We start from the raw sequence: 27,021 nt of genomic DNA on the forward strand, positions 1-27,021 counted from the left end.
AGTTCAATGTTTTATTTAGAGAAATTATTTTGTAAAAATATACACAAGAATGCTGTCTCTGTGTTGTGATGTGAGGGGCTGGCAGGTGCACTCGGAGTGGCTAAGTACAGAAGGTTCTGTGGACAAGAAGGCAACAGTGCACAAAACTTTATGCTGTGCAGCTGTCAGATGGTTGTGACATTCCATTATTAGGGCTCCATTTCTTAGATTTTCTCTCCATGAGGGTCCTTTTATAACATCAAAAATCCTGACCCTTTTGCTTTAATTACCTTGAAAAGGTGGAGGTCATGTGGTTAGGAAAGGAAAGCTGGTGAAGGGAGCATTTACCAAACTTGCAATGTGTGTGTGTGTGCGTGTGTGTGCATTAGTTTAAAAATATGTATTAAACGCTTCCCACGTGCTAATTCGTCATTGTGGTTATAATTATGAAGTGATAAAGACAGTACACTAAACGTCATCTCTTCTATCATAGAGCTTGCAATCTGCATATTATAACTATGTAATTGTTAACATTTATTGAGTACTTGCTTTGTCCCAGGCAGCAATCAAAGCACTTTATACCAATTCACTTGTTAAATCCTCAAAATGGCACTATCATTTAGATACTATATTATTTCTATTTTACAGATGAGAAAGCTGAGGCTTAGAGTGTTCCAAGGGCACAGTAAGCAGCAAAGCCCAAATTCAGACCCAAGTACTTTCACTCCAGACACTGTGCTTTTAATCATTACATTATACACTTGTATAATATCCAAGTCTGCTTAGATATGTATTCAATACGTAAAATATACAACTTTTCATTTTGAGAGTGCATATAAGCCCAAAATATATTCATGCAATGTATGTACAATACAATAAATAGTATAAAATAATGTCACAGTTTACCTTTTGCAACCAGTTAATGTTCTAATGGCTATTGTATTCCTAAGACATTTTATGATTAGTAGAATAAAGATATCTGTAGCTCTTTGCAAGGGGTTGAATTGTGTCCCCTTAAATCCATATGTTGATGTCTTAATCCTCAGTATCTTGGAAGGTGACTATATTTGGAGATAAGGTCTATAAAGAGATAATTAAAGTTAAATGAAGTCATCAGGTTGGGCCCAAATCCAATATGACTGGTGTCCCCATAAAGAGATTAGGACACAGATAGACACAGATGAAAGGCCATATGAACATATAGGGGGATGACAGCCATCTACAAGCCATGTGGAAGGACTCATAATGAAGCCAACCCTGCCTACACTTTGAGCTTGGATTTCTAGCCTCTACAACTATGAGGAAATAAATCTCTTTCATTTAAGCCACCCAGTCTGTGCCACTTTGTTATGGTAGCTTTAGCAAACTAGTATAAACTTAATTGTGTCTAAGGATGAGAACACCACTCAATATCTGAAACCAAAAAGCTGAATGTATAATACACTTAAGTGTGGAAGAGTTATACTGGTCAGAGTTACCCAGTGAGCAAATCCAACTGCTGATTTTATATCCAGTTTTTGTGAAGAGTTTACTTTGGATTGTGTTAGTTACAGAGGCAGGAGTTGGTTGAAGTCAGTTTTAGAAAAGTAGCTTGTATTGGTCAATGAGACTTGTTTTTTGCCAGTTACAGAAGTAGAAAAAAGTTGATAATAGCATTAGAAACATGTTCACTGTAGTGAATCCTGAGCCAGTTGGCTGACTTTCAAGTCGTGTCTGTTGTTATTTGACTTTTACAGGAGTGCTCACTGAAGTTAGTTGTCATTGATTAATAGATAGGTTTAAAACCCACTCTGATTGTTTACTTGTAAGCAGGGCTGTAGAACTGTTGCTAATTGATTAGATGAGTTTATAACTAGTTCTGGTGCTTGTGACCATGGATAGAGAACACTGAGTCTTTTCCTGGGAGAGTGGTGACTTTTAAAATTCTCAGCAGTGAACAAAAATTAATAAATATAACAAGGAATAGGGAAAAAGCTACAAATTAATCTATAAATAACAATATCCCTTACTTGTGTAGGCATTATGTTAATCGCTTTACATAAATTTCTCCCACTGTAAATGGAGATTTAAAATATTACTAATTTCCGATGGTAGAGATGAAAAGAATTACTATATGCAAAGTACTTAGTATAGTGTTTATACGAATAAGAGGTAGTATCAATAATTTTCCAATAAGCTGAGTTTTAAACTCTGCAACTTCATTCAAATATCACATTCTTAACCACCACAGTCATAATAAAATGCATATATATTATGGTTTCATTTATATGAACTGAGGTAGATACACGAGACAGTGAGGAAAGGGGATTGTATATGTACGGACTAGTCCATGAAATATACAACAAACATGATTTATGGTAGTTGTCTCTGGAGGTGGCCTAAAATGGGAGACTAACTTTTCATTGGAGAGTGTTTTATAATATTTGACTTTACAACCATATTTTTATATTTCCTTTCTCAAAAAAAATAATAAAAATTGTAGGGATGTTTTTACTAAGAAGGGCATGAGGGAATGTTTTGGAATGCTGGAAACATTTCATATCGCAATCTGAATAACAATTACACAGATATATACACAGATAAAAATGTATTGAGGTAAGCCCCTAAGATTTATGCATTTTAGTGTATGTAAATTATATGTCACTGATATGGTTTGGCTCTGAGTCTCCACCCAAATCTCATCTCAAATTACAATCCTCATAATCCCCACATGTCGAGGGGACGCCTGGCGGAAGGTAATTGGATTGTGGGGGCAGTGTCCCCCATGCTGTTCTCATGATAGTGAGTGAGTTCTCATGAGATCTGATGGTTTTATAAGCATCTGGCCTTTTCCCTGCTTGCACTTCTCTCTTGCCTGCTGCCATGTAAGACATGCCTACTTCCCCTTCTGCCATGATTGTAAGTTTCCTGAGGCTTCCCCAGGAAAGTTAAACCTCTTTTCTTTATAAATTATCCAGTCTCAGGTATTGCTTTAGAGCAGTGTGAAAATGGACTAATACAATCACTAATATAAAAATTGATTTAACATATCAAAAAGGCTTTTTTTTTTGTTTTCTCTGACATTTAATTTATTTCATTTGTTTAACTTTTAGGTTCAGGGGTACATGTGCAGGTTTATTATATAGGTAAATTGCATGTCATGGGGATTTTATGTACAGATTATTTCACCACCCATGTAATAAGCATAGTACCTGATAAGTAGTTTTTCAATACTCGTCTTTCTCCCACCTTCCACCCTCAAGTGGGCCCTGATGTCTTTTGTTCCCTTCTTTGGGTCTATGTGTACTCAATGTTTACCTCCCACTTAAATACGAAAACGTGGTATTTCGTTTTCTCTTCCTTGTCGCTATGTTAGTTCACTTAAGATAATGACCTGCAGCTCTATCCATGGCCCTGCAAAGGACATGATCTCATTTTTTTTATGCCTGAATAGTATTCATGGTGTATATGTAGCACTTTTTTTCTTCATCCAGTCTACCATTGGTGGGAATTTAGATTGATTTCATGTCATTGCTATTATTAATAGTGCTGCAGTGAACACATGGGTGCATGTGTCTTTATGGTAGAAAGGCATTTTAAAATCTAGCCTTGGAGAAAAAAGAATGAGTCAAGTGGACTCACTTCATATTTTTGTCTTAAAATTTTTTCAAAAGATATGGAATTCACTGATTAAGTAAGTCATTATAATGAGGAGGGAAATCCGTAAGCATTAGCACTTTAATGATTTTAGTGATAATGTGCTTGGCTACTTATTTTATGATTTAATTTTGGCCTAATTTTTAAGAGTTTTTAAAGGTTTTTTGTCTTAAATATGACTTTTGATGAGTATTATTTAATTTTTTTTCAAATTTTCACATGACACTACTGACACTAAAAAGACTTTTACTATTTTGAGGGAATAAGCTTAACCTTTATACATAGGGTTCACGGTCAGTCAGGCTAGGCTAGCTTGTGTTACAGTAAAAAACAACTTCCAATTCTCACAACATGTGCGCCTTGCTTCAGTTCTGTGTCCTTCATGGATTGGAAGATGGGAGTGGGGGATTCCTGCTGGTCTTCCCAGAGATCCAGGTGGATCTCTCAGCCATGACCTTGAATGTTGTTTGTTTCTGCCAGAGGGAAAAGGGACTCCTGGAGGGCATTTGCACCTATCATTAACTGCTGAAATTGCGAAGTTGGGGAGAACCCAAGAGAAGTATTCCATGTCATTTCTACTCACCACTCGTAAAGCAGAACTCATTACATGGTCTCTCATAAGCCTATGGAGGATTAGGAGGTTCATATCTACCCAGAAAGGAGGAATATTGGAAATATTTGGCAAATGGCCTCACTCACTCCACATTCTTGCACATAAAGGGCTAGGGGACTTTGGAATCAGACAAAACTGGGTTAGTGTCACGGCTCTGGCACTTTTTTTTTTTTTTTTTGAGACGGAGTCTCGCTCTGTCGCCCAGGCTGGAGTGCAGTGATGCAATCTCGGCTCACTGCAAGCTCCGCCTCCTGGGTTCATGCCATTCTCCTGCCTCAGCCTCTCCGAGTAGCTGGGACTACAGGTGCCCGCCACGACGCCCGGCTAATTTTTTTTGTATTTTTAGTAGAGACAGGGTTTCACCGTGGTCTCGATCTCCTGACCTCGTGATCCGCCCGCCTCGGCCTCCCAAAGTGCTGGGATTACAAGCGTGAGCCACTGCTCCCGGCCAGGCACTTTTTATTTATGGGTTAGATGCCACTGTTTTCATCTCTAGAATGTGAATTATAATAGTACGTATCTCCTAGCATTGCTGTGAGGATTAAATATGATAACAACTGTAAAACACTTAGCATAATGCTTTAGGTATGTGATAAACACTCAATAAATATAAAGCTGCATCCTCCCACCTGGAATCACCATTTCCCTATAGTTGTTTAAATATTAATAGGCAATGGAAAAGTCAATGGGTGAATATGCTCCTGGGTTAGAACTGCACTGAAGCAAAGGTGTTGGGGAATAAGAAAGTGCATGCATTTCATGTCATGACTGATCAGAATGAAAATAAATATTGAGAAGCCCTAAGCTGTTTGTCCAATAATAAAGCATATCTGGTGAGGGTGGGCTTTTTTTTTTTTTTTTGCAATTTCATTTATAATCTCCATGTAAGTGTGCTTACTTTTTCATTCAATAACTGTATCGTATCTTACCAGAGCTGTCTTAGGCCTTGGGGATGAGAAGATGGAGGAGTGGCTGAGTTTCTCTTGTGGAGCATAATGTTAGCGGCAGGAGAGTACAATAAATAAGGAGAAAAATTCATGAAGTAATTTTGTTAATGAGGAGTGATCTGAAGGAAACAAAATGGGGTGACTTATTTGTCAAGTATTGGCATCTGTGAATATAATTGAACCCTGAAATATAGGGATGTGACACAGTGGAAGCTCAGTTCTCATTCACGGACTACCCAATTGTAAGGTCCGGAATGGCGGCTTTTCTCCTTGCAGTGGTTGAGAAACCCAAGTTCTTTCCAGTTTATGCTGCCTCATCATCTAGAGGCCTTCTGCGTATGGCCTGAGAAGAAGGGGAAATAAGGAGTTTGGCACATTATGGCGGATATTTTCTAAGGGCCAGGCCTATGTTGGACTTACTTCACAACTGCCTGTGTTAGCAATGGAAGAGATCCGAGTTACCCTGAGTTACCGACGGCGAATCCATAGGTGTCTGGAGCAACTTCAGCCTTTGCCTGCTCAGAAGAAAGAATTCGACTGAGGGGCATAAAGCAGGAAAAGAGACCGAGGCAAGTTCCAGAACAGGAATAGGAGTTTATTTTAAAAGGCTTTAGAATAGGAAAGAAAGGAAAATTCGTTTGGAAGAGACCCAAGCAGGCTCATGAAGGACCAAGGGAGAAAAGGGAGCAAAAAAAGGGAGGCCTTTAACCTTGTTGCTAGGACTTCATGGGCTTGCCTCTTTCCCATGATTCTTCTCGTAGGGTGGGCTTCCTGCATGCACAGTGTTTTCGTTACCCTTTGGAATTGAGCACAGGCATGCAGTGTGTTTAGGGAGGTGTATGCATGCCCATCTCAGGCTTTTCCTTTTTCCAGTGGCATGTGCCCCCCGGAATGTCATACTTCACTGTTTTTTCTCTTAACACACATGCCCAATAAGGTGCTTCTCCCTGGGGCCTGCATTCAATTAACACTTTAATGTTAACAAGCATGGACCATCAGGAGATTGTTTCTCTCTGGCTAATAGATTAAATATCATTTTTAGAGAGGCAATATTGCGGAACCATCACCCAACATTTCTAGTGGGTGATAGGAGAGGCTTCTCCTGCCCACCTCTTGCCTAACTACCTGTAGCACCTGCATTTCACTGAGCAGAACTCAGTCACATGGCCACACCTGACCTCTAGTCCCCAAGACGAAAAATAAAAGTGTTTCATGAAACAGTTTCTGCTACTCTAATGACTGGTTGTAAGAGAGAGGTCAGGAAATTAGATCTCAGACAGCATGAAAAAGGTTGTGTTTGAGTTGAAAGCAGCATGGGAAGGATAAGGACATGTGCATATCTAGATGAGAACATCTGCAATAGAGGAAACAGAAAGCACAAAGGCGGGAGCGTTCCAGGCAGGTAGAAAACAGGAAGGCCAGTGTGACAGCTGTATGTTCTTATATCTATCTGTACTTAGTTATTATCCTGACAGTACAAAGGAGGTTTCTGGATCAGATATCAAACCATTTACTCACAGAGAAGACTGTTTATTTTCTATTCCTCAATTCCTTATGTGGGGGGCAGGGAAGGCTGGGTGAAAACTGAGTGTACCTTGTGGGTAAAGAAGGAAAGGGGTTATGTACCACTCGAAAGGAAACCCCAAACCACGAAATTCAATTTTCTTTCTTCCCTCTATGGAGTGGGGGTTGGAGGGAGAGAGGGAAACAGAGAGAGAGAGAGAGTGAGAGAGGGAGGGAGAGAGAGAGAACATTAAAGAAACCTTTGCTCTGAAATCTAAACAAATCTTCCCGAAAGGAAGGAAAGCATCAGTTTGCAATCCTTGGATGTGAAGGAATGCCTCAGAGTGAGATGTCCCTGTATCTCCCCAGGGGTCTCTATCTTTAGCGTTGCTATTCAGTCATTCTTTAACTCAGATGCCAGAACTCTGCTTAGAAAGCCCTGACCGTGAAGAAATATGAAAATATTTGAGGAACGCAGTGAAAAGGAAGAGTGGTAAAGGACGAGGTCAGATACAGAGACAAAAGACGAACAATTTAGGGCCTTAGAACACAGGCAGAGAGTTTGGAATTCTTTTAGTGCAATGATAATTTTTTGGTTGGCTGTATGCAGGAGCATGACATGGTCTGATTCAGCTTTTGTTGGTTGCTCTAGTGGAGGTGAAGGGGATGACTGGGAGTGGGGTGGAATGGGAGAAGGAGGCTCCTGCCACAGTCAGGGTCTGTAGGATGATGGCCTGCCCCCAGAGTGGTGATAGTGGCAAGGGATGAAGCTGGGCAGAGTAGGGCTATGTTTGGAAGAAAGACTTGTAGTAGGTAAGGGTTGGGGCTGGAGTGGGTGGAGTGGGGGAAGAAAAAGAGGTATTCTTATTCCCAGGTTTTTGGTTGCCTTGGTTTGTTTGTTTGAGCAGCTGGTGATGCTGTTTATATGTATAAAGATTTCATGAAGATCAAAATAGACAGTTGGGAAGTAGTAAATCAACAAGTCTTCTTTTGCTTATTATGTCTGACATGCTGCATCAGACAGGTCACCAGCAGGGAAGAGGGGACTCACAGAGTAAGCTCAAGTTTAATGTTTACAGAGGGATGGGCGGCATTAAGGGAGCTAGCACAGCAGCCAGGGACTCGCAACAATGGGAAATCATAACTGCCCACTACCACTATGTCTGAAAGGGGAGAGGAAGGAAAGTATTACTGGATGCAGTGTGCAAGTGGCCATGAGAAAGGATACAGGAGCTGTGGAATTTGGTAGAGAATAGGGCCACTGACATAATCACAGCTGAACAGGAGGTAGCAGAAGTGGCAATTTATCCATTCTCTCTCTCTTTCTGCTCATCCATATCCTACAGGTGCTTCCCTCTGGCTGAATCCAACCAGAGCCCAGAGGTCCTAAGAACCTAGGCAATGTAGTTAGTAGAGAGCCTGGCATAGGGCGGGGCAGAGCCATGCGGAGAATGAATCTGAGGGCAACAGAACAAACAGCACCCATGTCCGCAAGAGCTCTTTAAGAAGGCAAATAGACATTCAAAGTTGGAACTCAGTGGAGAAGTAAGGGTGGATATGTCAACTGGAAAATATTCAGCATTTCAATAGTATATGACAAATATTAAGAGCCAATATTTGTCAAGCCCTTACTCTGTGCTAGGCAACATACCAACATTTCCTGTGCATTATTATCTCAATTAATTCTCCTAACAAAGCTCTATAGGTTAAATGCCATTATCTCATTGTACATATCAGGCAACTGAAGCACAGTAAAGCTAAGCAATTTGTTTAAGGTCACACAGCTATTAGGTGGCAGATCCAAAAATTAAATGAGGCCATTTCTACCCCCAAGGTCAGTGATAGAGATCATTATTACACACAGCTTCTCTGTTTGAGAGAATCAAATGCTGGAGCAATGCATATTAGGTCACATTATTATTTTTTTTTTTTTGTAAAATCTTCTTTCTTTTTTATTTTTTCTCCTTTTGAAAGAAAACAATTCTGACAAGAATTTATCAAAGAAGAGATTCCAAATTTTATGTCCCAGTTTGAGTATTGCTTTTGATTAAGGCTGTTTGCAAACTAGAATATTAGTAACCCTCATATTCCCTACACCACAAAAAGAGGAGATTCACTTTTATCTTGGGAACAAAGCTGTGTAGAAAAGCTTTTTTAACTTTTTTTAATTCATGAAACATTTATCTTCGAGTCAGGTTTTGTTATAGCAGCACAAATGTGGTCTGTCAGCATTTCCTTTATAACCCCATATTTCCAGGGTTTTTCAAGAGTGCCATGGAGATTCTACTTTGAATTAAAACTTGGCATTCAGAATTTGAAAAAAAATAAAGCTACTACATTTTTCCTTACCAATTAATCAAACAGTTTAGAGATTCTCAAGTTAGAAAAGGACCAAACGCAAAACTTTCGTTAATACAAAAAGTATTTTAAGACAACTGTGCTAATTTATATCTTTGTAAAAATATTAGCACTCAGTATACAAGCATTACTATTATATCACTGTATATTCTCAAAATTAACCAAAAAATTTCTAAGATAATATAAAAAACTATGACATCTTATGCTTTGCCTTTTTGGCTTTGTAAGTAATTTATTTCTATTTTAAGAATTGGGATGATTTGAAGTTCTTAGCATAATTGGTTTAAAGTTATAACAGTATCAAGATACTAAGCCATAATAACAAGGATGGTTGAGATTCTGAGAGAGTATCAAAGTGTTTCAATTTATTTTTGTCAAATTTAAATTTATGTGGGGAAATTTTGCACTCTGTGAACAAAGATTTGTAGCATGAATTGATTCTTTAAATTGATATTTGTAAGTTAACTTGCTGAGTACAATGGCGATAATGAGGACCAAGGAGAGATTAGTTATAAAGCCTTTCCAACTTTGCTTGGTGCAGAAATACTCCATGAATGGCCAATAACAGTGAGGGGCAACATGATGATCTACCTTTGGTAGCTCATTTTGCAGTCTTTTCTGCAATCTCTCCCAGCCTTCAAAGATTTAAGGTTAAATAAATACAAGGTAGTGAATGAGAGTAGATGAAGACTTTTGAGTGAATCTTCTCTTCTGACTGACTTCTTTCCAGCCACACAGGCTTCTTTGTTGTTCCAGAAATGTGTGAGGCAAACATCTACTTGGAGACATTTTCTCTAGTTTTTCTTCCTACCTGGAACACTTTTCCTCCAGAAAAACCCCCCTACTATACTTTGGCTGTCCTCCGTTACTATACTTTCATTGGCTAACTCCCTTACTATACTTTCATTCCTGGCTATCTCCCTTACTATACTTTCATTCCTGGCTGACTCCCTTACTATACCTCCATTCTTGGCTAACTCCCTTACTATACTTTCATTCTTTCTTCAAACCTTATCTTCTAAGTGAAACCAAACTGGATAACTCTACTTGATAATGTGATTTCCCTTAGTTCCCAAATCCCAAAATTCCTACTGTTACTAACCCTGCCTGACATTTTCTTCTTTTCAGACTTATTATCTTCTAGTACATTTTATGCCTTTATCACAAAATGCCCATCTCCCCCACTAGAATATAAGGTCCGTGAGAATAAGGTTCTTTGTCTATTTGTTGACATATCCTAAGCACCTAGAATTGTGCCAACAAATATTAATTGCTCAAAAATATTTGTCAAATGAACAAATGGTTGAATGAAATCTGAATTTCCAAGCACATAGCAAGACTCTCCAAGCAATAGTCCACATATGACTTTCCCTTGTTCCTCTGCAGAATTTGGGTTATTTCCCTACAAGAGTCAAGAATGCCCGTTGAACACTGGTGTTCAAAATGAAAGGCCCCACATTTAGATATTTAGATCCCTATTATAATGTGTTATAGGTCCATCTTTCCTGGAAACATTTAAACTGAAGCTGGGATGTTTTTGTAGTTAATTTTAATTTTAGCTATTATTTGGATAAATTAAATTGAATGAATAGATGTGAAGTTTGGTTTTCACAAAACAAATGCTTATTCTGTATTTAAAAATGCCAGTGTATATATTTTATAAATTTTTATACGGGTAATAATGTTAATGCTGAACTGTGAAAATTCAGGAGCTAAAATGTGATTCTATAATTTAAAAAGAAAAAGAGAGACCCCACTGCCCACCCCCAGCAGCAGTAGATATGCTGTGCTGAAAATAACAGCTTTCTAATAAGGGATTTCTTAATAGTCCTTGGCCTCAGGGCTTGAAAGCTATGCTAATTGAGAAATGGAGCCACTTAGTGAAAGTTTACTACCAGCTCAGTGGTGTAAAAGCAACAACAGTAGAATTTCAGTGTAGATAACAGTACTATCGTATGCTCCCCGCTGTAGGTCTGTACGATTCTGAATAGTAGTTGATAGCAAAAGCTAGAATTTTCTATGGTGAGAAAGTATTAATTCTGGGAGGAGGGGCTAAAAATTACTTTAAAACTTAAAAGCATCTTCGAATTCCATTTTACGTTCCAAAAGAAATTTATTTGACTCTATTTCTGATTTGTCTTCCTAGGGTATATGTGAGCAGTCACTTTATGGTCACATGCATTCTATCAATGATGCCATTTTTGATCCCAGGGTAAGTTCAGTTCTCCCAGTAAATTGTTTTTAATGCTTCATATATACAAATTCATTTTTATGGAAACAAATTTCCAAGCTAAAATGGTAAATTAATGGGGTGAGAAGAACAACTTTAGGAATTAGTTGTAAACGATAGGAAAAGTCTATAGATATATAGGGTTGCAGAATTTTAAAATTCACACACACACACACACACACACACACCACACCCACCCCACACACACCCCAAGTCGTAGCAGGAGTGACAAGGAATTCTACTGTGGTCAACTTTACTTAAACACATTTTTAAGAGCCTTTTGTACAATTTGGGCTTCAAAAAAATAGGTGGGCTATAGACTGCATAAAATTTTAATGAAAAATCATTAAAATAACTATAATTGCTGTGTAATTTTTCTGTAAGAAAACCTGGAGAAGAAAAAGCAGTTAAAGAAAAAAATTTTCTCCAATTTAGAACAGAACAACCTTGATTTGACAGCTTTTTAATTACTCATGGAAAAGTTTCAAATATATCCTTCTTCATATAAACTGATGACAAAACAAAAATATTTTATCTGCCGCTCGAGGTGTTCATTCAGGTGTAAGGATGATTTCACCGACAATGAAAATTGTTGGAAAGTCCTTTGAATTTTCTATGGTTTGAATGTATCCCTCCAAGTTTATGTGTTGCAAACTTAATCTCCAATGCAACAGTGTTTGGAGGTGGAGCCTTATAGGAGATGTTTAGGTCATGAGAGTGGTGCCCTCCCTCCTGAATGGGTTAATGTCTTTTAAAGAAGTTGAAGCTGCAAATTCAGTCTTTTTGCTCTCTCGCTCTTTTTCCTCCGTCTCTCTGTTATGGGATGACCCAGCACAAAGGCCCTCATGAAATGGTGGTGCCATGCTCTGGGACTTCCCAGCCTCCAGAACTGTGAGAAATAAATTTATTTTCTTTAAAGTTATCCAGTTTGTGGTTTTCTGTAATAGCAACAGAAAATGGATTAAGACAGTTGCCAAGTTAATTGAGGTAGTCTTTAAAAGGGTTCAGATAGTAATCAAAGAAGGATGATTTAAGTCTGTTCTCACATGAAAGAGATTTGACTAGATAGATGACCTCTCAAGTTCATTTAAACTCTATGATTTAATTATATCTAACATTTTGGTTGTCTCAAAGTTCCCAGTAGAGTGAGAATCTTAATTCCAAATTCCACTTCTTTTCCAATTAGCTATAAAAGAAATCTGATGGATTACTTACATCTAACATCACAATGATAGCATAGTCAAAATTCTGTTACCATCCTGCTAGTATCATTCTTTTAGAAAGAGGAAAAATGCTCATGAAAAATTATATCTACTAAGGGAATGTTGATTGCTCCAATTGAAATTGTGCTTGTGTCATTGTCAGGCCTGGGAATTTTAATGATAGGCTCAACCAAAATTACATTTTAATAGATTGGTCTTCGTAAGAAATATTCTATCTAATTTTCTGTAGTGAGCCAATTAATTGGAAAGTATTATAGATTAGTTCTAGATACCAAGGAATATTTTATTTCTAGCAGGGTATGGAAAAATTTAAGCACTATGGACCTGTTATGAAATAGAATATAGTTTTATGCTGAAAGTCCATTAAGTGGCTTATAGCTTCACATGCCCTACAAAAATTAAATGGGAGCTGAAATGAATAATATTTTGTAAATCAGGCATTTGGGCAAGCCATATGATAACTGCAAAAGACAGCATTTTACATTCTAAATATTGAACTTAATACATATGGAAATAAGCAAATTAGATTTATTGAATTAGCAATCGAGAGAGACATACATTAATTACCCATATTTCAAAGGGCAAGATAACAGATATGAGGTTTAGGTGTCCAATATCAAAGTAGCTAATTTTCTTTTATTATTATACTTTAAGATCTAGGGCATATGTGCACAACGTGCAGGTTTGTTACATAGATATACATGTGCCATGTTGGTTTCCTGCACACATCAACTCCTCATTTACCTTAGGTATTTCTCCTAATGCTATCCCTCCCCCAGCCCCCAAACCCTGACAGGCCTCGGTGTGTGATGTTCCCCACCCTGTGTCCAAGTGTTCTCATTGTTCAATCCCACCTATGAGTGAGAACATGCGGTGTTTGGTTTTCTGTCTTTGTGATAGTTTGCTGAGAATGATGGTTTCCAGCTTCATCCATGTCCCTGCAAAGGACATGAACTCATCCTTTTTTGTGGCTGCATAGTATTCCATGGTGTATATGTGCCACATTTTCTTAATCCAGTCTATCATTGATGGACATTTGGGTTGGTTCCAAGTTTTTGCTATTGTGAATAGTGCTGCAATAAACATATGTGTGCATGCGTCTTTAGAGTAGCATGATTTATAATCCTTTAGGTATATACCCAGTAATGGGATGGCTGGGTCAAATGTTATTTCTAGTTCTAGATCCTTGAGGAATCGCCACATTGTCTTCCAAAATGGTTGAACTAATTTACACTCTGACCAACAGTGTAAAAGCATTCCTATTTCTCCACATCCTCTCCAGCATCTGTTGTTTCCTGTTTAATGATCGCCATTCTAACTGGTGTGAGATGGTATCTCATTGTGGTTTTGATTTGCATTTCTCTGATGGCCAGTGATGATGAGCATTTTTTCACGTGTCTTTTGGCTGCATAAGTATCTTCTTTTGAGAAGTGTCTGTTCATGTCCTTTGCCCACTTTTTGATGGGAAACTTTTTTCCTAGTAAATTTGTTTAAGTTCTTTGTAGATTCTGGATATTAGCCCTTTGTCAGATGGGTATATTGCAAAAATTTTCTCCCATTCTGTAGGTTGCCTGTTCACTCTGATGGTAGTTTCTTTTGCTGTGCAGAAGTTCTTTAGTTTAATTAGATCTCATTTGTCTATTTTGGTTTTTGTTGCCATTGCTTATAGTGTTTTAGTCGTGAAGTCCTTGCCCATGCCTATGTCCTGAATGATATTCCCTAGGTTTTCCTCTAGGGTTTTTATGGTTTTAGGTCTAACATTTAAGTCTTTATTCCATCTTGAATTAATTTTTGTATAAGGTGTAAGGAGGGGATCCAGTTTCAGCTTTCTACATATGACTAGCCAGTTTTCCCAGCACCATTTATTAAGTAGGGACTCCTTTCCCTATTTCTTGTTTTTGTCAGGTTTGTCAAAGATCAGATAGTTGTAGATGTGTGTTGCTATTTCTGAGGGCTCTGTTCTGTTCTCTTGGTCTATATCTCTGTTTTGATACTAGCACCATGCTGTGTTGGTTACTGTAGCCTTGTAGTATAGTTTGAAGTCAGGTAGCATGATGCCTCCAGCTTTGTTCTTTTTGCTTAGCACTGTCTTGGCAATGCAGGCTCTTTTTTGGTTCCTGAACTTTAAAGTAGTTTTTTCCAACTCTGAAGAAAGTCATTGGTAGCTTGATGGGGATGGCATTGAATCTATAAATTACCTTGGGCAGTATGGTCATTTTCACAGTATTGATTCTTCCTAGCCATGAGCATGGAATATTCTTCCATTTTTTTGTGTCCTCTTTTATTTTGTTGAGCAGTGGTTTGTAGTTCTCTTTGAAGAGGTCCTTCATATCCCTTGTGAGTTGGATTCCTACGTATTTTATCTTTTTATAGCTATTGTGAATGGGAGTTCATTCATGATTTGGTTCTCTGTTTGTTATTGATGTATAGGAATGTTTGTGATTTTTGCACATTGATTTTGTATCCTGAGACTTTGCTGAAGTTGCTTATCAGCTTAAGCAACTTCAAGAGGATGGGGTTTTCTAAATATACCATTATGTCAACTGCAAACAGGGACAATTCAAGAGCAGGTTGTTCAGTTTCCATGTAGTTGTGTGGTTTTGAGTGAATTTCTTATTCCTGAGTTCTAGTTTGATTGCACTGTGGTCTGAGAGACAGTTTCTTGTGATTTCTGTTCTTTTATATTTGCTGAGGAGTGCTTTACTTCCAATTATGTGGTCCATTTTAGAATAAGTGTGATGTGATGCTGAGAGGAATGCATATTCTGTTGATTTGGGGTGGAGAGTTCTGTAGGTGCCTTTTAGGTCTGCTTGGTGCGGAGCTGAGTTCAGGTCCTGGATATCTTTGTTAACCTTAATTCTCACTGATCTGTGTAATATTGACAGTGGCGTGTTAAAGTCTCACATTATTATTGTGTAGGAGTCTAAGTCTTTTTGTGGGTCTCTAAGGACTTGCTTTACAAATTTGGGTGCTCCTGTAATGGGTGCATATATATTTAGGATAGTTAGCTCTTCTTGTTGAATTGATCCCTTTACCATTATGTAATGGCTTCTTTGTCTCTTTTGATCTTTGTTGTTTTGAAGTCTGTTTTATCAAGAGACTAGGATTGCAACCCCTGCTTTTTTTTTTGCTTTCCATTTTCTTGGTAGATCTTCCTCCATCCCTTTATTTTGAGCCTATGTGTGTCTCTGCAGGTGAGATGGGTCTCCTGAATACAGCACATTGATGGGTCTTGATTCTTTGTCGAACTTGCCAGTCTGTCTCTTTTAATTGGGGCATTTGGCCCATTTACATTTAAGGTTAATATTGCTATGTGTGAATTTGGTCCTGTCATTATGATGTTAGCTGGTTATTTTGCCCATTAATTGATGCAATTTCTTCATATCATCGATGGTCTTTACAATTTGGCATGTTTTTACAGTGGCTGGTACCGGTTGTTCCTTTCTATGTTTAGTGCTTCTTTCTGGAGCTCTTGTAAGGCAGGCCTGGGTGGTGAGAAAATCTCTCAGCATTTGCTTGTCTATAAATGATTTTATTTCTCCTTCATTTATGAAGCTTTGTTTGGCCGGATATGAAATTCTGAGTTGAAAATTCTTTAAGAATGTTGAATATTGTCCCCCACTGTCTTCTGGCTTGTAAGGTTTCTCTTGAGAGATCCTCTGTTAGTCTGATGGGCTTCCCTTTGTGGGTTACCTCACCTTTCTCTCTGGCTGCCCTTAACATTTTTTCCTTCGTTTCAACCTTGATAAATCTGATAATTATGTGTCTTGGGGTTGCTCTTCTCGAGGAGTATCTTTTTGGTGTTCTCTGTATTTACTGAATTTGAATGTTGGCCTGCCTTGCTAGGTTGGGGAAATTCTCCTGGATAATGTCCTGAAGAAAGTTTTCCAACGTGGTTCCATTTTCCCCATCACTTTCAGGTACACCAGTCAAATGTAGATTTGGTCTTTTCACATAGTCCCATATTGTTTGAAGGCTTTGTTCGTTTCTTTTTAACTCTTTTTTCTCTAAACTTCTCTTCTTGCTTTATTTCATTAATTTTATCTTCAATCACTGATACCCTTTCTTCCACTTGATCAAATCGTCTACTGAAGCTTTTGCATGCATCACGTAATTCTCGTGCCATGGTTTTCAGCTCCTTCAGGTCATTTAAGGTATTCTCTACACTGTTTAATCTAGTTAGCCATTCATCTAATCTTTTTTCAAGGTTTTTAGCTTCCTTGTGATGGGTTTGAACATCCTCCTTTAGCTCGGAGAAGTTTGTTATTACCAACCTTCTGAAGCCTACTTCTGTCAACTTGTCAAAGTCATTCTCTGTCCAGCTTTGTTCCATTGCTGGCGAGGAGCTGTGATCCTTTGGAGGAGAAGAGGTGCTCTGGTTTATAGAATTTTCAGCTTTTCTGCTCTGTTTTCTCCCCAGCTTTGTGGTTTTATCTACCTTTGGTCTTTGATGTTGGTGACCTACAGATGGGGTTTTGGTGTAGATGCCCTTTTTCTTGATGTTGATGCTATTCCTTTCTGTTTGTTAGTTTTCCTTCTAACAATCAGGTCCCTCAGCTGTAGGTCTGTTGGAGTTTGCTGGAGGTCCACTCCAGACCCTGTTTGCCTGGGTGTCACCAGCAGAGGCTGCAGAACAGCAAATATTGCAGAACAGCAAATATTGCTGCCTGATCCTTCTTCTGGAAGCTTTGTCCCAGAGGGGCACCCACCTGTATGAGGTGTCTGTCAGCCCCTACTGGGAGGTGTCTCCCAGTTAGGCTACACAGGGGTCAGGGACCCACTTGAGGAGGCAGTCTGTCCATTCTCAGAGCTCAAATGCTGTGCTGGGAGAACCCACTGCTCTCTTCAGAGCTGTCAGACAGGGATGCTTAAGTCTGCAGAAGTTGTCTGCTGCCTTTTGTTCAGCTATGCCTTGCCCACAGAGGTGGAGTCTATAGAGGCAGTAGGCCTTGCTTTTTGGGCACTTTGTTTACCTACTCGAGCCTCAGCAATGGTGGACACCCCTCCCTCAACCAGGCTGCAGTCTCACAGTTGGATCTCAGATTGCTGCGCTAGCAGTGAGCAAGGCTGCATGGGCGTGGGACCCCCATCCCGAGCCAGGCACGGGAGAGAATCTCCTTGTCTGCCAGTTGTTAAGACCTTGGGAAAAGCACAGCATTTGGGCAGGAGTGTCCCGTTTTTCCAGGTATAGTCTGTCACGGCTTCCCTTGGCTAGGAAAGGGAAATCCCCCAACCCCTTGCACTTCCCTGGTGAGGCAACAACCCAACGTGCTTTGGGTGGCCCTTTGTGGGCTGCACCCACTGTCCAACCAGTCCCAGTGAGATGAACCAGGTACCTCAGTTGGAAATGCAAAATCACCCATCTTCTGCATTGATCACGCTGGGAGCTGCAGACTGGTGCTCTTCCTATTTGACCATCTTGAAATGGAACTCGCTAATATGTTTCTATTTGCACACTTCGTTCATACCAAATGGACTATTACAATATAGCTCCAAATCAGTGTCCCACAGCCTCATTAAAATTTTCCATTAATTGATCTTTTATTTGCTGCAAATATTTATTAACTACTAATATTTTTTAAAAATGTCTTGTTATAATGACTGACATTTTTTAAGGAAATTTTTGGTCACTTATATTAATTGTTTTAACAATTATGTTTTATGTCACATACCTGCTAAGCAATGTCAGGAGGTTGAGAAGCAGCTGTGACTGCAGAATGCAGGGACTCCCACAGGTCTCTTGAGGACATGGCATTGAGACACAGTTCATATTCAAACAAACTATCAAAGTTGTATTAAAAAAATGCCTATGTGGTACATATAGAGAAGGCAAAAATTTTAGTTATTTAGTATTAGCCTTGCTTATTACTTGGTGTCTTTAGGGATAGACATTCATGTTGCGTTACTATTTAAAGTTGCATTTAGCTATTTACATAAACATAGTTTGGGGAAAATCCTACAATTTCAGATTTGTAAGTAGCAATCACACATGTAAAACTCAACGTTATCAAGCTAGCAATCTAGATTCACAGAAACAAGAGTAATGTCAGTAAGATGGTGGAATAAAAAGTAACCCCCAGCTGGGCACAGTGGCTCATGCCTGTAATCCCAAAACTTTGGGAGGCTGAGGCAGGCAGATCACGAGGTCAGGAGATCGAGACTATCCTGGCCAATATGGTGAAACCCTGTCTCTACTAAAATACAAAAAAATTAGCCAGGTGTGGTCATGTGTGCCTGTAGTCCCAGCTACTCAGGAGGCTGAGGCAGGGAGTTGCTCAAACCCGGGAGGCAGAGATTGCAGCAAGCTGAGATTGCACAACTGCACTCCAGCCTGGCGACAGAGTGAGACTCCATCTCAAAAAAAAAATAATAACCCTCCTATCTCCACCCACAAGAATCCTGCACCCATCCACAGACAAAAGTCTATCAGCGGGAGTCTCAGGATTCAGGTAGGAGGCTGCAGAGCCCCAGTGGAGCCCAAGACTTAGGAGGATTATTTTGAGAGTACAGACCAGCACCCATGTAGCTGATCTGCTGATTATGCTCCCAGGTTCAAGCCTAGGAATAACCTCATTTCCCAAAGGGCTTGGCTAGATCCTTGTTTGGCCTTAAACCTGTGCCAAAACCATTTGCCCAGGCATCGAAGAGGAACCACACAGACTACTGCCTCAGTGAAGAGACTTGTCTGCTCAATGACAGTGGTCTTCACACTGAACCTGAAAGTTGCTCTTTGGCTTGGCTCCAGCCTCCCTCAGCTGAAGTTCCATATGAAAACTGCTTGTACAAGGGTGCAGAAGGAGACTTGCCCATATTCTGTCAGCCTGGGAGTCTAAGCATCCATAATGAGTTCACTAACCTCCATTTCACAACAGATTTTGAGGTGCATCAGTCTCAGTTCCAGCTCCCCTTACTACTTTTGGGGAACTATGCTGTCTATGCAAAGACCTGCTTGGAATTGCACACGCATGTGAGCCAATGAGACAGGTTCATTAGCTGCTGTCACACAGCAGATCCTGAGAGGGCCCAGTCCACTTTTGCAGGACCTGCTGGGAAGCACACCTGTATGGACACAGTTCCACTGTGCAGATACTTGGTGGGAAGCACACCTGTGTGGGCCACTGGAAAATATTTCAGTCTTAGGTTCCTGTTCAGCTTTCATCAACAGCCTAGGGACCCTCCTTAAGTCTTCCCCAGGTCCATCTAGGACAGAGAGCCATGTCAGCCTTGGAACCTTTGTGAGAGTCACAGCAAACCTGGGCTGAGAGGGTCCTCTAGTGCTAAGACAACTTCGGTGATCACAGGCTCAGGGAACACAATTAGTATTTTTAGATCTCTGGAAGACCCTCTGAAAAATGATACGCACAATAAAGCCAGACTGTGAAGACTGGAACAAATACCCAATCTTTCAAAGTGCAGACATTGTCGCATGTCCACTATCATCAATAATATTCAGGGAAATGTTACCTTACCAAAGAGAGAAAATAAGGCACCAGACCCTGATCTTAAAGTGATAGGGATGTGTCATCTCTCAGACAAATAATTCAAAAATAGCTGTTTTAAGGATGCTCCTCAAACTTCAAAAAATATAGAGAAACAGTTGAGAAATTTATCAGGGAAATTTTATAGAGAGATTGAAATTTTAAAAAATCAAACAGAAATCCTGGAGCTGAAAAATATAATGAATGAAATAAAAGACACAGTGGAGAGCATCAACAGCAGAATTGATCAAACAGAAGAAAGAATTAGCGTGGAGACAGGCTATTTGAAAATACAGTCAGAAGGGAAAAAGATAAAAGAATAAAAATTAAGAAGTTACAGGATCCTACAACAGTTGCCTATCAAAGAAAAGCTCAGAAGTAGGCTTCACTGCTGAACTCTACCAAACATGTAAAAAAAGAGCTAATACCAGTGTTTCTCAAACTATTCCAAAAACTTGAAGAGGATAGAGTTCTTGCTAACTCTTCCTATGAGAACAGCACTACCCTGATACCAAGACCAGATAAGGACACAACAACAACAACAACCAACACTGTAGGCCACCATTCCTGATGAACATCGATGCAAAAACTCTCAAGAAAATACTAGCAAACCAAATCCAACAGCACATCAAAAAGATCATTCACCATCATCAAATGAGATTTATCCCAGGGATGCAAGGATGGTTCAACATAGGCTATTCAATAAATGTTATATATCACATTAACGGAATGAAAAACAAAAATTATATGATCATCTCATTAGCCATGGGAAAAGCATTCAATAAAATTCACAATCCCTTTATAATAAAAACCCTGAACAATTAGGTATAGAAGCAACATACCACAACACAATAAAGGCCATATATGAGAAACCTACAAACATCATACTAAATAGGGAAAAGCTGAAAGTTTTTCCTTTAAAATCTGGACTAAGACAAATATGCCTATCTTTACTATTTCTGTTCAACATAGCACTAGAAGTCCTAGCCAGAGCAATTAGGCAGCAAAAAGAAATAATGCGCATCCAAATTGTAAAGGAGGAAGACAAATTGTCTCTTTTTACAGATGATATGATCTTATATACAGAAAACTCTACAGACCCCACTGAAAAACTGTTAGAACTAATAAATTCAGTAAAGATGGAGTACACAAAATCAATAAAAAATAGTAACATTTCTAAATGCAACAGCAGACTATCCAAAAAATATGTGACAAAAGCAAGCCCATTTACAATAATTACAAAAAATCTAGAAATAAGTTTAAACAAAAACATGAAAGATCTCTGCAGTGAAAACTACAAAATAATGATGACAGAAAATAGAAGAGGACACTAATAAATGGAAAGATACCCTGTGATCATGGATTGGAAGAATTAATATTGTTAAAATATCAGTATTAGTCTCTTCTCATACTGCTATAAAGGACTGCCTGAGACTGAATAATTTGTGAAGGAAAGAGGTTTAATTGAGTCACAGTTCCACATCGTTGGGGAGGCCTCAGGAAACTTACAATCATGGCAGAAAGGGAATCAAACATGTCCTTCTTCACATGGTGGCAGCAGAAGTGCTGAGCAAAAGGGGGAAAAGCCCCTTGTAAAACCTTCAGATCTCTTGAGAACTCACACACTATCACAAGAACAGCAGGAGGGTAACCGCCCCCATGATTAAATTACTTTCCACCCATCCCTCCCAGACATATGGCGATTATGGGAACTACAATTCAAGATGAAATTGAGAGGGGATACAGCCAAACCATATCAATATCCATACTGCCCAAAGTGATCTACAAATTCAATGCAATCTCTGTCAAAATACTAATGACATTCTCTATAAAAATTGAAGTAAAATTTCAAATCTTTATGGAACCAACAGGCTCCAAATAGCCAAAGCAATCCTGAGCATAAAGAAAAAAACTGGAGGTATCACACTACCTGACATTAAAATATACTACAATGCTGAGAAATTCAAATATTCTTACCATAAAGAAATGACAAATGTTTGAGGTGATAGATGTGATAATTACCCTGATTTGAGCATTCCTCAGTGTACCCATGCATCAAAATATCACAATGTATCCATAAATATGTAGTTATGTGTCAATGAAAAAAAAATACATCTTTAAAACAATGAAAAGCAAAATACATCTTTAAAAAACAGATTCACAGAAACAGATATGCAATAAACAATATTTATATATGGCCCTGAAAAACTATTGAATTGAATTTTATTTGTTAAATTGAATTTTATTTCTCTTATGGTACTAGAGCTCTGATGTCTTAATTTCTCCTTGATTTCTCCATTGGAAGGAGATATTTATTTTAAACCTCCTTTTAAAGTAATCTGTAATGAAACATTTTAAGGAACTATAAAAGCTACTTATTAAGTCCTTTTTATAAAGCAAATCCAAAACCAAAAAAGGAAGATGACAGTAATTTCCAGAAAATTATTAATAGCCACAGAAAATTCAATCTAAAGGAAAAAATAAAAACAAAAACTGTGTAAAAAATATGTGGCAGGAAAATGAGCAGGGAGTCTCACCTGACTTCAAATTTCCAGGAAGTTGACCTAAATCTTACTAGGATGGACATTCCATAGGGCCTTCTAGAAGCTTTTGCTGGACTTTTCCATTTTTCCTTATTTTTATTTTGCATTCTAGTCTCATCTTGAAATTAGTCATGTAAATCTTTGATATTTATGAGATATACCAGTATGTTTTATTATTTCTTTGCCTGTAACTAATTTCTTTCTTTTCTCTCCTTTATCTTGCTAAAGATAGTCTCTCATAGTTCTTTCAGGGAAAGTGTGTGGATAGTAAACTTTTTTTGGTCTTTGTATATCTGGAAATGTCATTATTTTATTTTCATTCTGTTATTTCCTCTGTCACTATTGTTGCTGATGAGAGTCAACTATAAATCTAGTAGTTGATCCTTTGTAGATAAGGTTGGATCTTTCTCATACATTTTAATATCTTGGATATTTTGCTTTTAATTCTTTATGCTATGTCTACATGTAGATTTGCTTCTTTTTTGTTTTTCTCTAGACTTGATGTGCCTTCTCAATATGAGCATCTTTGTCTTTCTACAACGCTGGAAATTTTTCAGCCATTATGTTATTAAATATTGTGTTTTGTCAATTCTCTCTAGTATCTCTTTTAGGAATTCCTTTTATATCTGTGTTGAAATGTCTCATTCACTTCATGTTTATTTTTATATTTCCTGTGCTTTACTTCTTTGTGTGGCATTCCGATTAATTTCTCCCCAACTGTCTTATAAATCAATCTTTCTTTAGCTGAATCCTGTTTAATTTTATTCTTTCTACTGAGTTTTTCTATTTCAATTACTACATTTCTTATATAATTTATATTAGATTCTTTTCAACTTTGTCCATCCTTGTTTCATTATGTCTAGTTTGATTTTAGGCATATATTAATTACTTTTTTTTACTTTTTGATCTATAATTTCTATAAATTTTCAGTGGCAAGAATATTTCTTCATTATCTTGTATTTCCTTGTTTCCTAGAAACCTGCACTGGCATTTTCACCTCAACTATTCCAATATGAATTCCAAATCAAAAAGTTCACTGAAACTCTTCTTGAGCTCTACATTGTTGTACCCAATGAGTAATTTTCATTGTCACTTAAAATGTTCTCCTCTCTTGAGTCCTGAGAAATAAAATATCCACAGGCACCTCTTCTCAATCTACTGTGCTGGATCCTACTTTATTACTTGACTGCTAAATAGTATAGTGTATCAAGGCTCAATCTTAAGTCCTGTTACCTAGCAGATTCTCTTCATAATTCATATTATTTAAACTTGTAACTTTTAATTTTATTTATATGATGATGATTTTCAAGTAAATCCCACTCTCACCCCCAAATTTACCATTAGTCATTTTGCAGTTCAGCCTAAACATCTGACATCTCATTAAAATATGTTAAAAATGAAACTTGCTTTCCCATAATCCACACTGATTCCTTTCTCCATTATATCATCTTAATAAATATTATTCTGTTCATCTAGATGCAGAAGTAGAATGATCCGTCATAGCTAGCAATTGTCCTGGGGATTTTTGTTTACTTTTTTCAAAAATATCTCTATACCAGAATTCAGGGAAAAGAAATAAGAAAAGGATATTTTCAATTTCATTTTACCCAATATCTCCAGTATGTAGCATAGTTTGTTTTACATATTTAATATTCAAAAAGGGAGATGAATAAATAAATGAATGCTGAATTCTGAACAAATATAAGCACAAGGCTTTCATTATAGCATTGTATCATTAGATCTTATTTATTTCAACTTGATTAGGCTTCCAAATTCTGTGGATGCTTAGCTGCAAACTAAAGTTATTTAGTTGTCAGGACAGATTCACTGTTCCTTAGAAAGCTACTATGGCATCACAGTGTACCATGCCTTTGGAGTCTCTGTACAATTATCCAATTTCAGTTATATTTGTCTCCTATTGGTACTTTTCAGATTCTGGCTTTGCTATTCATAAGACATATGATCTTGAGCAAATTATCTAGCTCATTCTTAAAATGAGTGATAAAAAGAACAGTGAATATTAGATAATACATACAATGTGTTTTAAATAGTGCTTAGTAACTAGAAGATGGTATTACTTCTACTACTGCTATTATTATTACTAAAGTCTGAACATGTCTAATCCAAAAATCTAAACTCCAAAATGTTCCAAAATCAAAAACATGACACCGTAAGGTGAAAATTCAACACCTGACACCTTTGCTTTTTGCTCATTTAGTGTACACAAACTTTGTTTCATGTGTAAAATTATTTAAAATGCTGTATAAAATTACCTTCGGTCTATATGTATAAGGTATGTATGAAACATAAATTAATGTTTTGTTTAGACTTCGGTCCTATCCCTATGATATTACATTGTGTATATGCAAATATTCTAAAATTTTTAAAAAGTCAGAAATCTAAAACATTTCTATTCCTAAGAATTTTGTATAAGGCATACTCAACCTGTACTATTGTTAATGGAGATAATGTTCCTTTCTAGCCATTTGTTTTCAAATAAGTAGAAGTAAATAAAAGAACAATCACACACAAATATGTATAATATAAATTTCTTATAGTCTATAATTTTCTATAACATAATATCAGTAGTGTAAACATAAACTTGCCATACATATTTTGCACCTAAGCAAAGTTCAAGAACATAAAATGTTAAAATTATCCTAAAAAAGAATGTGTAACTGTATGAAACTTGAGCTAAATCCTACTAAAAAAATGGGTATAAACTTCAGAGGGAGTATTTTGTTTCTTTCATATCTGGATATGTTATACAATAATTAGTCAGTTAAATGTTTTAAATTTGATCTAAGATAGGTTAATTGCTTTTCCTAAGTTGCCAGTAAGTAGACATAAATGCATCAATTCACATTACCTTTTTAAAAAATTTGTGATAAAAAGCTGCAATTGCCTACCTAAAAAAGTGATCCTGTCTCCACTTTAGCAAAGGAAGTTGAATTTCTGATTTCTCAATTTTGTTTGTTACCTAAGTTCAAACAACCAGCACTCAATATCCATCTCTGGCCATTTGATATAAAGAAATGCAAGTAACATTTAGGTCATACAGTGATTGATCCCCTGAAGGACAAATGATGTCAGGCGGTATTTATACACCAAAAATATTTCAATTTTGTTTATTTCTCCAGCAATCCACCTTGATGTCAACTACCATTTAGCTGGGCCAACAATATTGATATTTGATGTCAGTTCTTATTCATTACTGCACCAAGATGATGCATAAGTCAAAACTTTTAGATGTGTGGTGAAAAACACTAAAGCAGGTTCTGTCTATCTAAGGAAATTGGAAACAACAATAGAATATAAAATTAAGGAATATGTAATCTCCATTTTTATTTTAGAAAATATTTAAATTATGTCAATATTCCTACATATTCAAAATATAATTTTATATCTCAAGCCTATCCTATACTATGTGATTTTTTTAAACTAAATATTTTATGAAATAAACTTTTTGCCTTAATACTTTTTGTACTTTGGAAAGAAAATAATTTCTAGTAAAAAGTGAAATGCTTTAAAAAACGTAAAGCAAAAGAAAAGCATTTGTATAAGCAGACATTAAAAAATCAATTAGAATATAAGGTAACCATAATAAATTAATAGACGTATTCTGTCTTTATTTCTACTTTGTTTTGGTGTTAAAAAATCTAATACTGTAAATGACTACAGATAAAAATGATACATTTAAGATTCTGTTGCACCACCCCCAAATTTTAACCTCCAATCACTCCTACAGTCAAATGGAGTTGATTTCATACATTTGTCATTTTTTGATGGGTCTATGAAAAGAAAGAAAGAAAATTGAAAGCAACATAATTATGTCATATTTCTTGATATTTCCTCTTTGACAAAAAAGTTTAATCATTTGTTTTCTATATATGTATCTTTGGATACCTTTAAAACCTTTTGGCATATATGAAAACAGTTCAGTAGTGAAATTTCTACTTAGCAACCCTTTACATCACCTGTGTCCTGGCACTAATCTAAATAGTGAGAGTTTAGCAATGAAAAATACCAAGTTCTGTCCTCAGGTACCTTATATTCTCTTAATAATCAGAGACAATAAACCAATAAATAAGTGAACAATCTTAGGAATACGAAGTTCTACCTATCAAGAATCAATCAGGTAGAAAAGAGAAATAAGGTGAGAGTTGAGGCTTATAATGCAATGAGCAGAGAGAGATTCTCTGAGAGAATAAAGAAATCCTAAAAGTTCTGAAGGAAGATAACTCAAACATAGGCAGTAAGAGAGGCCAAGTTCCCGAAGTGGTGACAATATGGTCCCATGGAGAAATAGCAAAACCAGGACACATAGAGTGAACTAGGAATAGATTAAACAGGTAGAATATCTTGAATCATATAGATAACTGATTGGTAATGTCACCTATAGGAAGATAACCCAGCTATGAGAAGTTTGTAATGGATTTTTTTATGTGACTAATACCTTAACTTTTTTTAACCCTAGAATTCTTAGCATAATTCTCCGTATAGAAGCACTA

The 27,021-nt window shown here is 37.3% G+C and overlaps 1 protein-coding gene across 7 annotated transcripts in view; it reads left to right on the forward strand.

Annotated features, from left to right (window-relative positions):
- The window catches only part of SPAG16 (sperm associated antigen 16), a 1,161,742-nt gene that overhangs the window by 838,329 nt on the left and 296,392 nt on the right, over positions 1–27,021 (forward strand). For 6 of the 7 annotated variants that reach the window (XM_063645681.1, XM_055290509.2, XM_055290511.2 and 3 more), the window contains one exon: positions 11,183–11,248. The exons of the other annotated variant lie outside the window; for it this stretch is intronic. In XM_063645681.1, coding sequence (XP_063501751.1) covers positions 11,183–11,248 — 66 coding nt within the window. The remainder of the gene's footprint in view (positions 1–11,182; positions 11,249–27,021) is intronic. 7 annotated transcript variants of the gene reach the window in all.

Source organism: Symphalangus syndactylus, chromosome 8, assembly GCF_028878055.3.
Source record: "Symphalangus syndactylus isolate Jambi chromosome 8, NHGRI_mSymSyn1-v2.1_pri, whole genome shotgun sequence".
In the NCBI taxonomy this organism is placed as follows: domain Eukaryota; kingdom Metazoa; phylum Chordata; class Mammalia; order Primates; family Hylobatidae; genus Symphalangus; species Symphalangus syndactylus.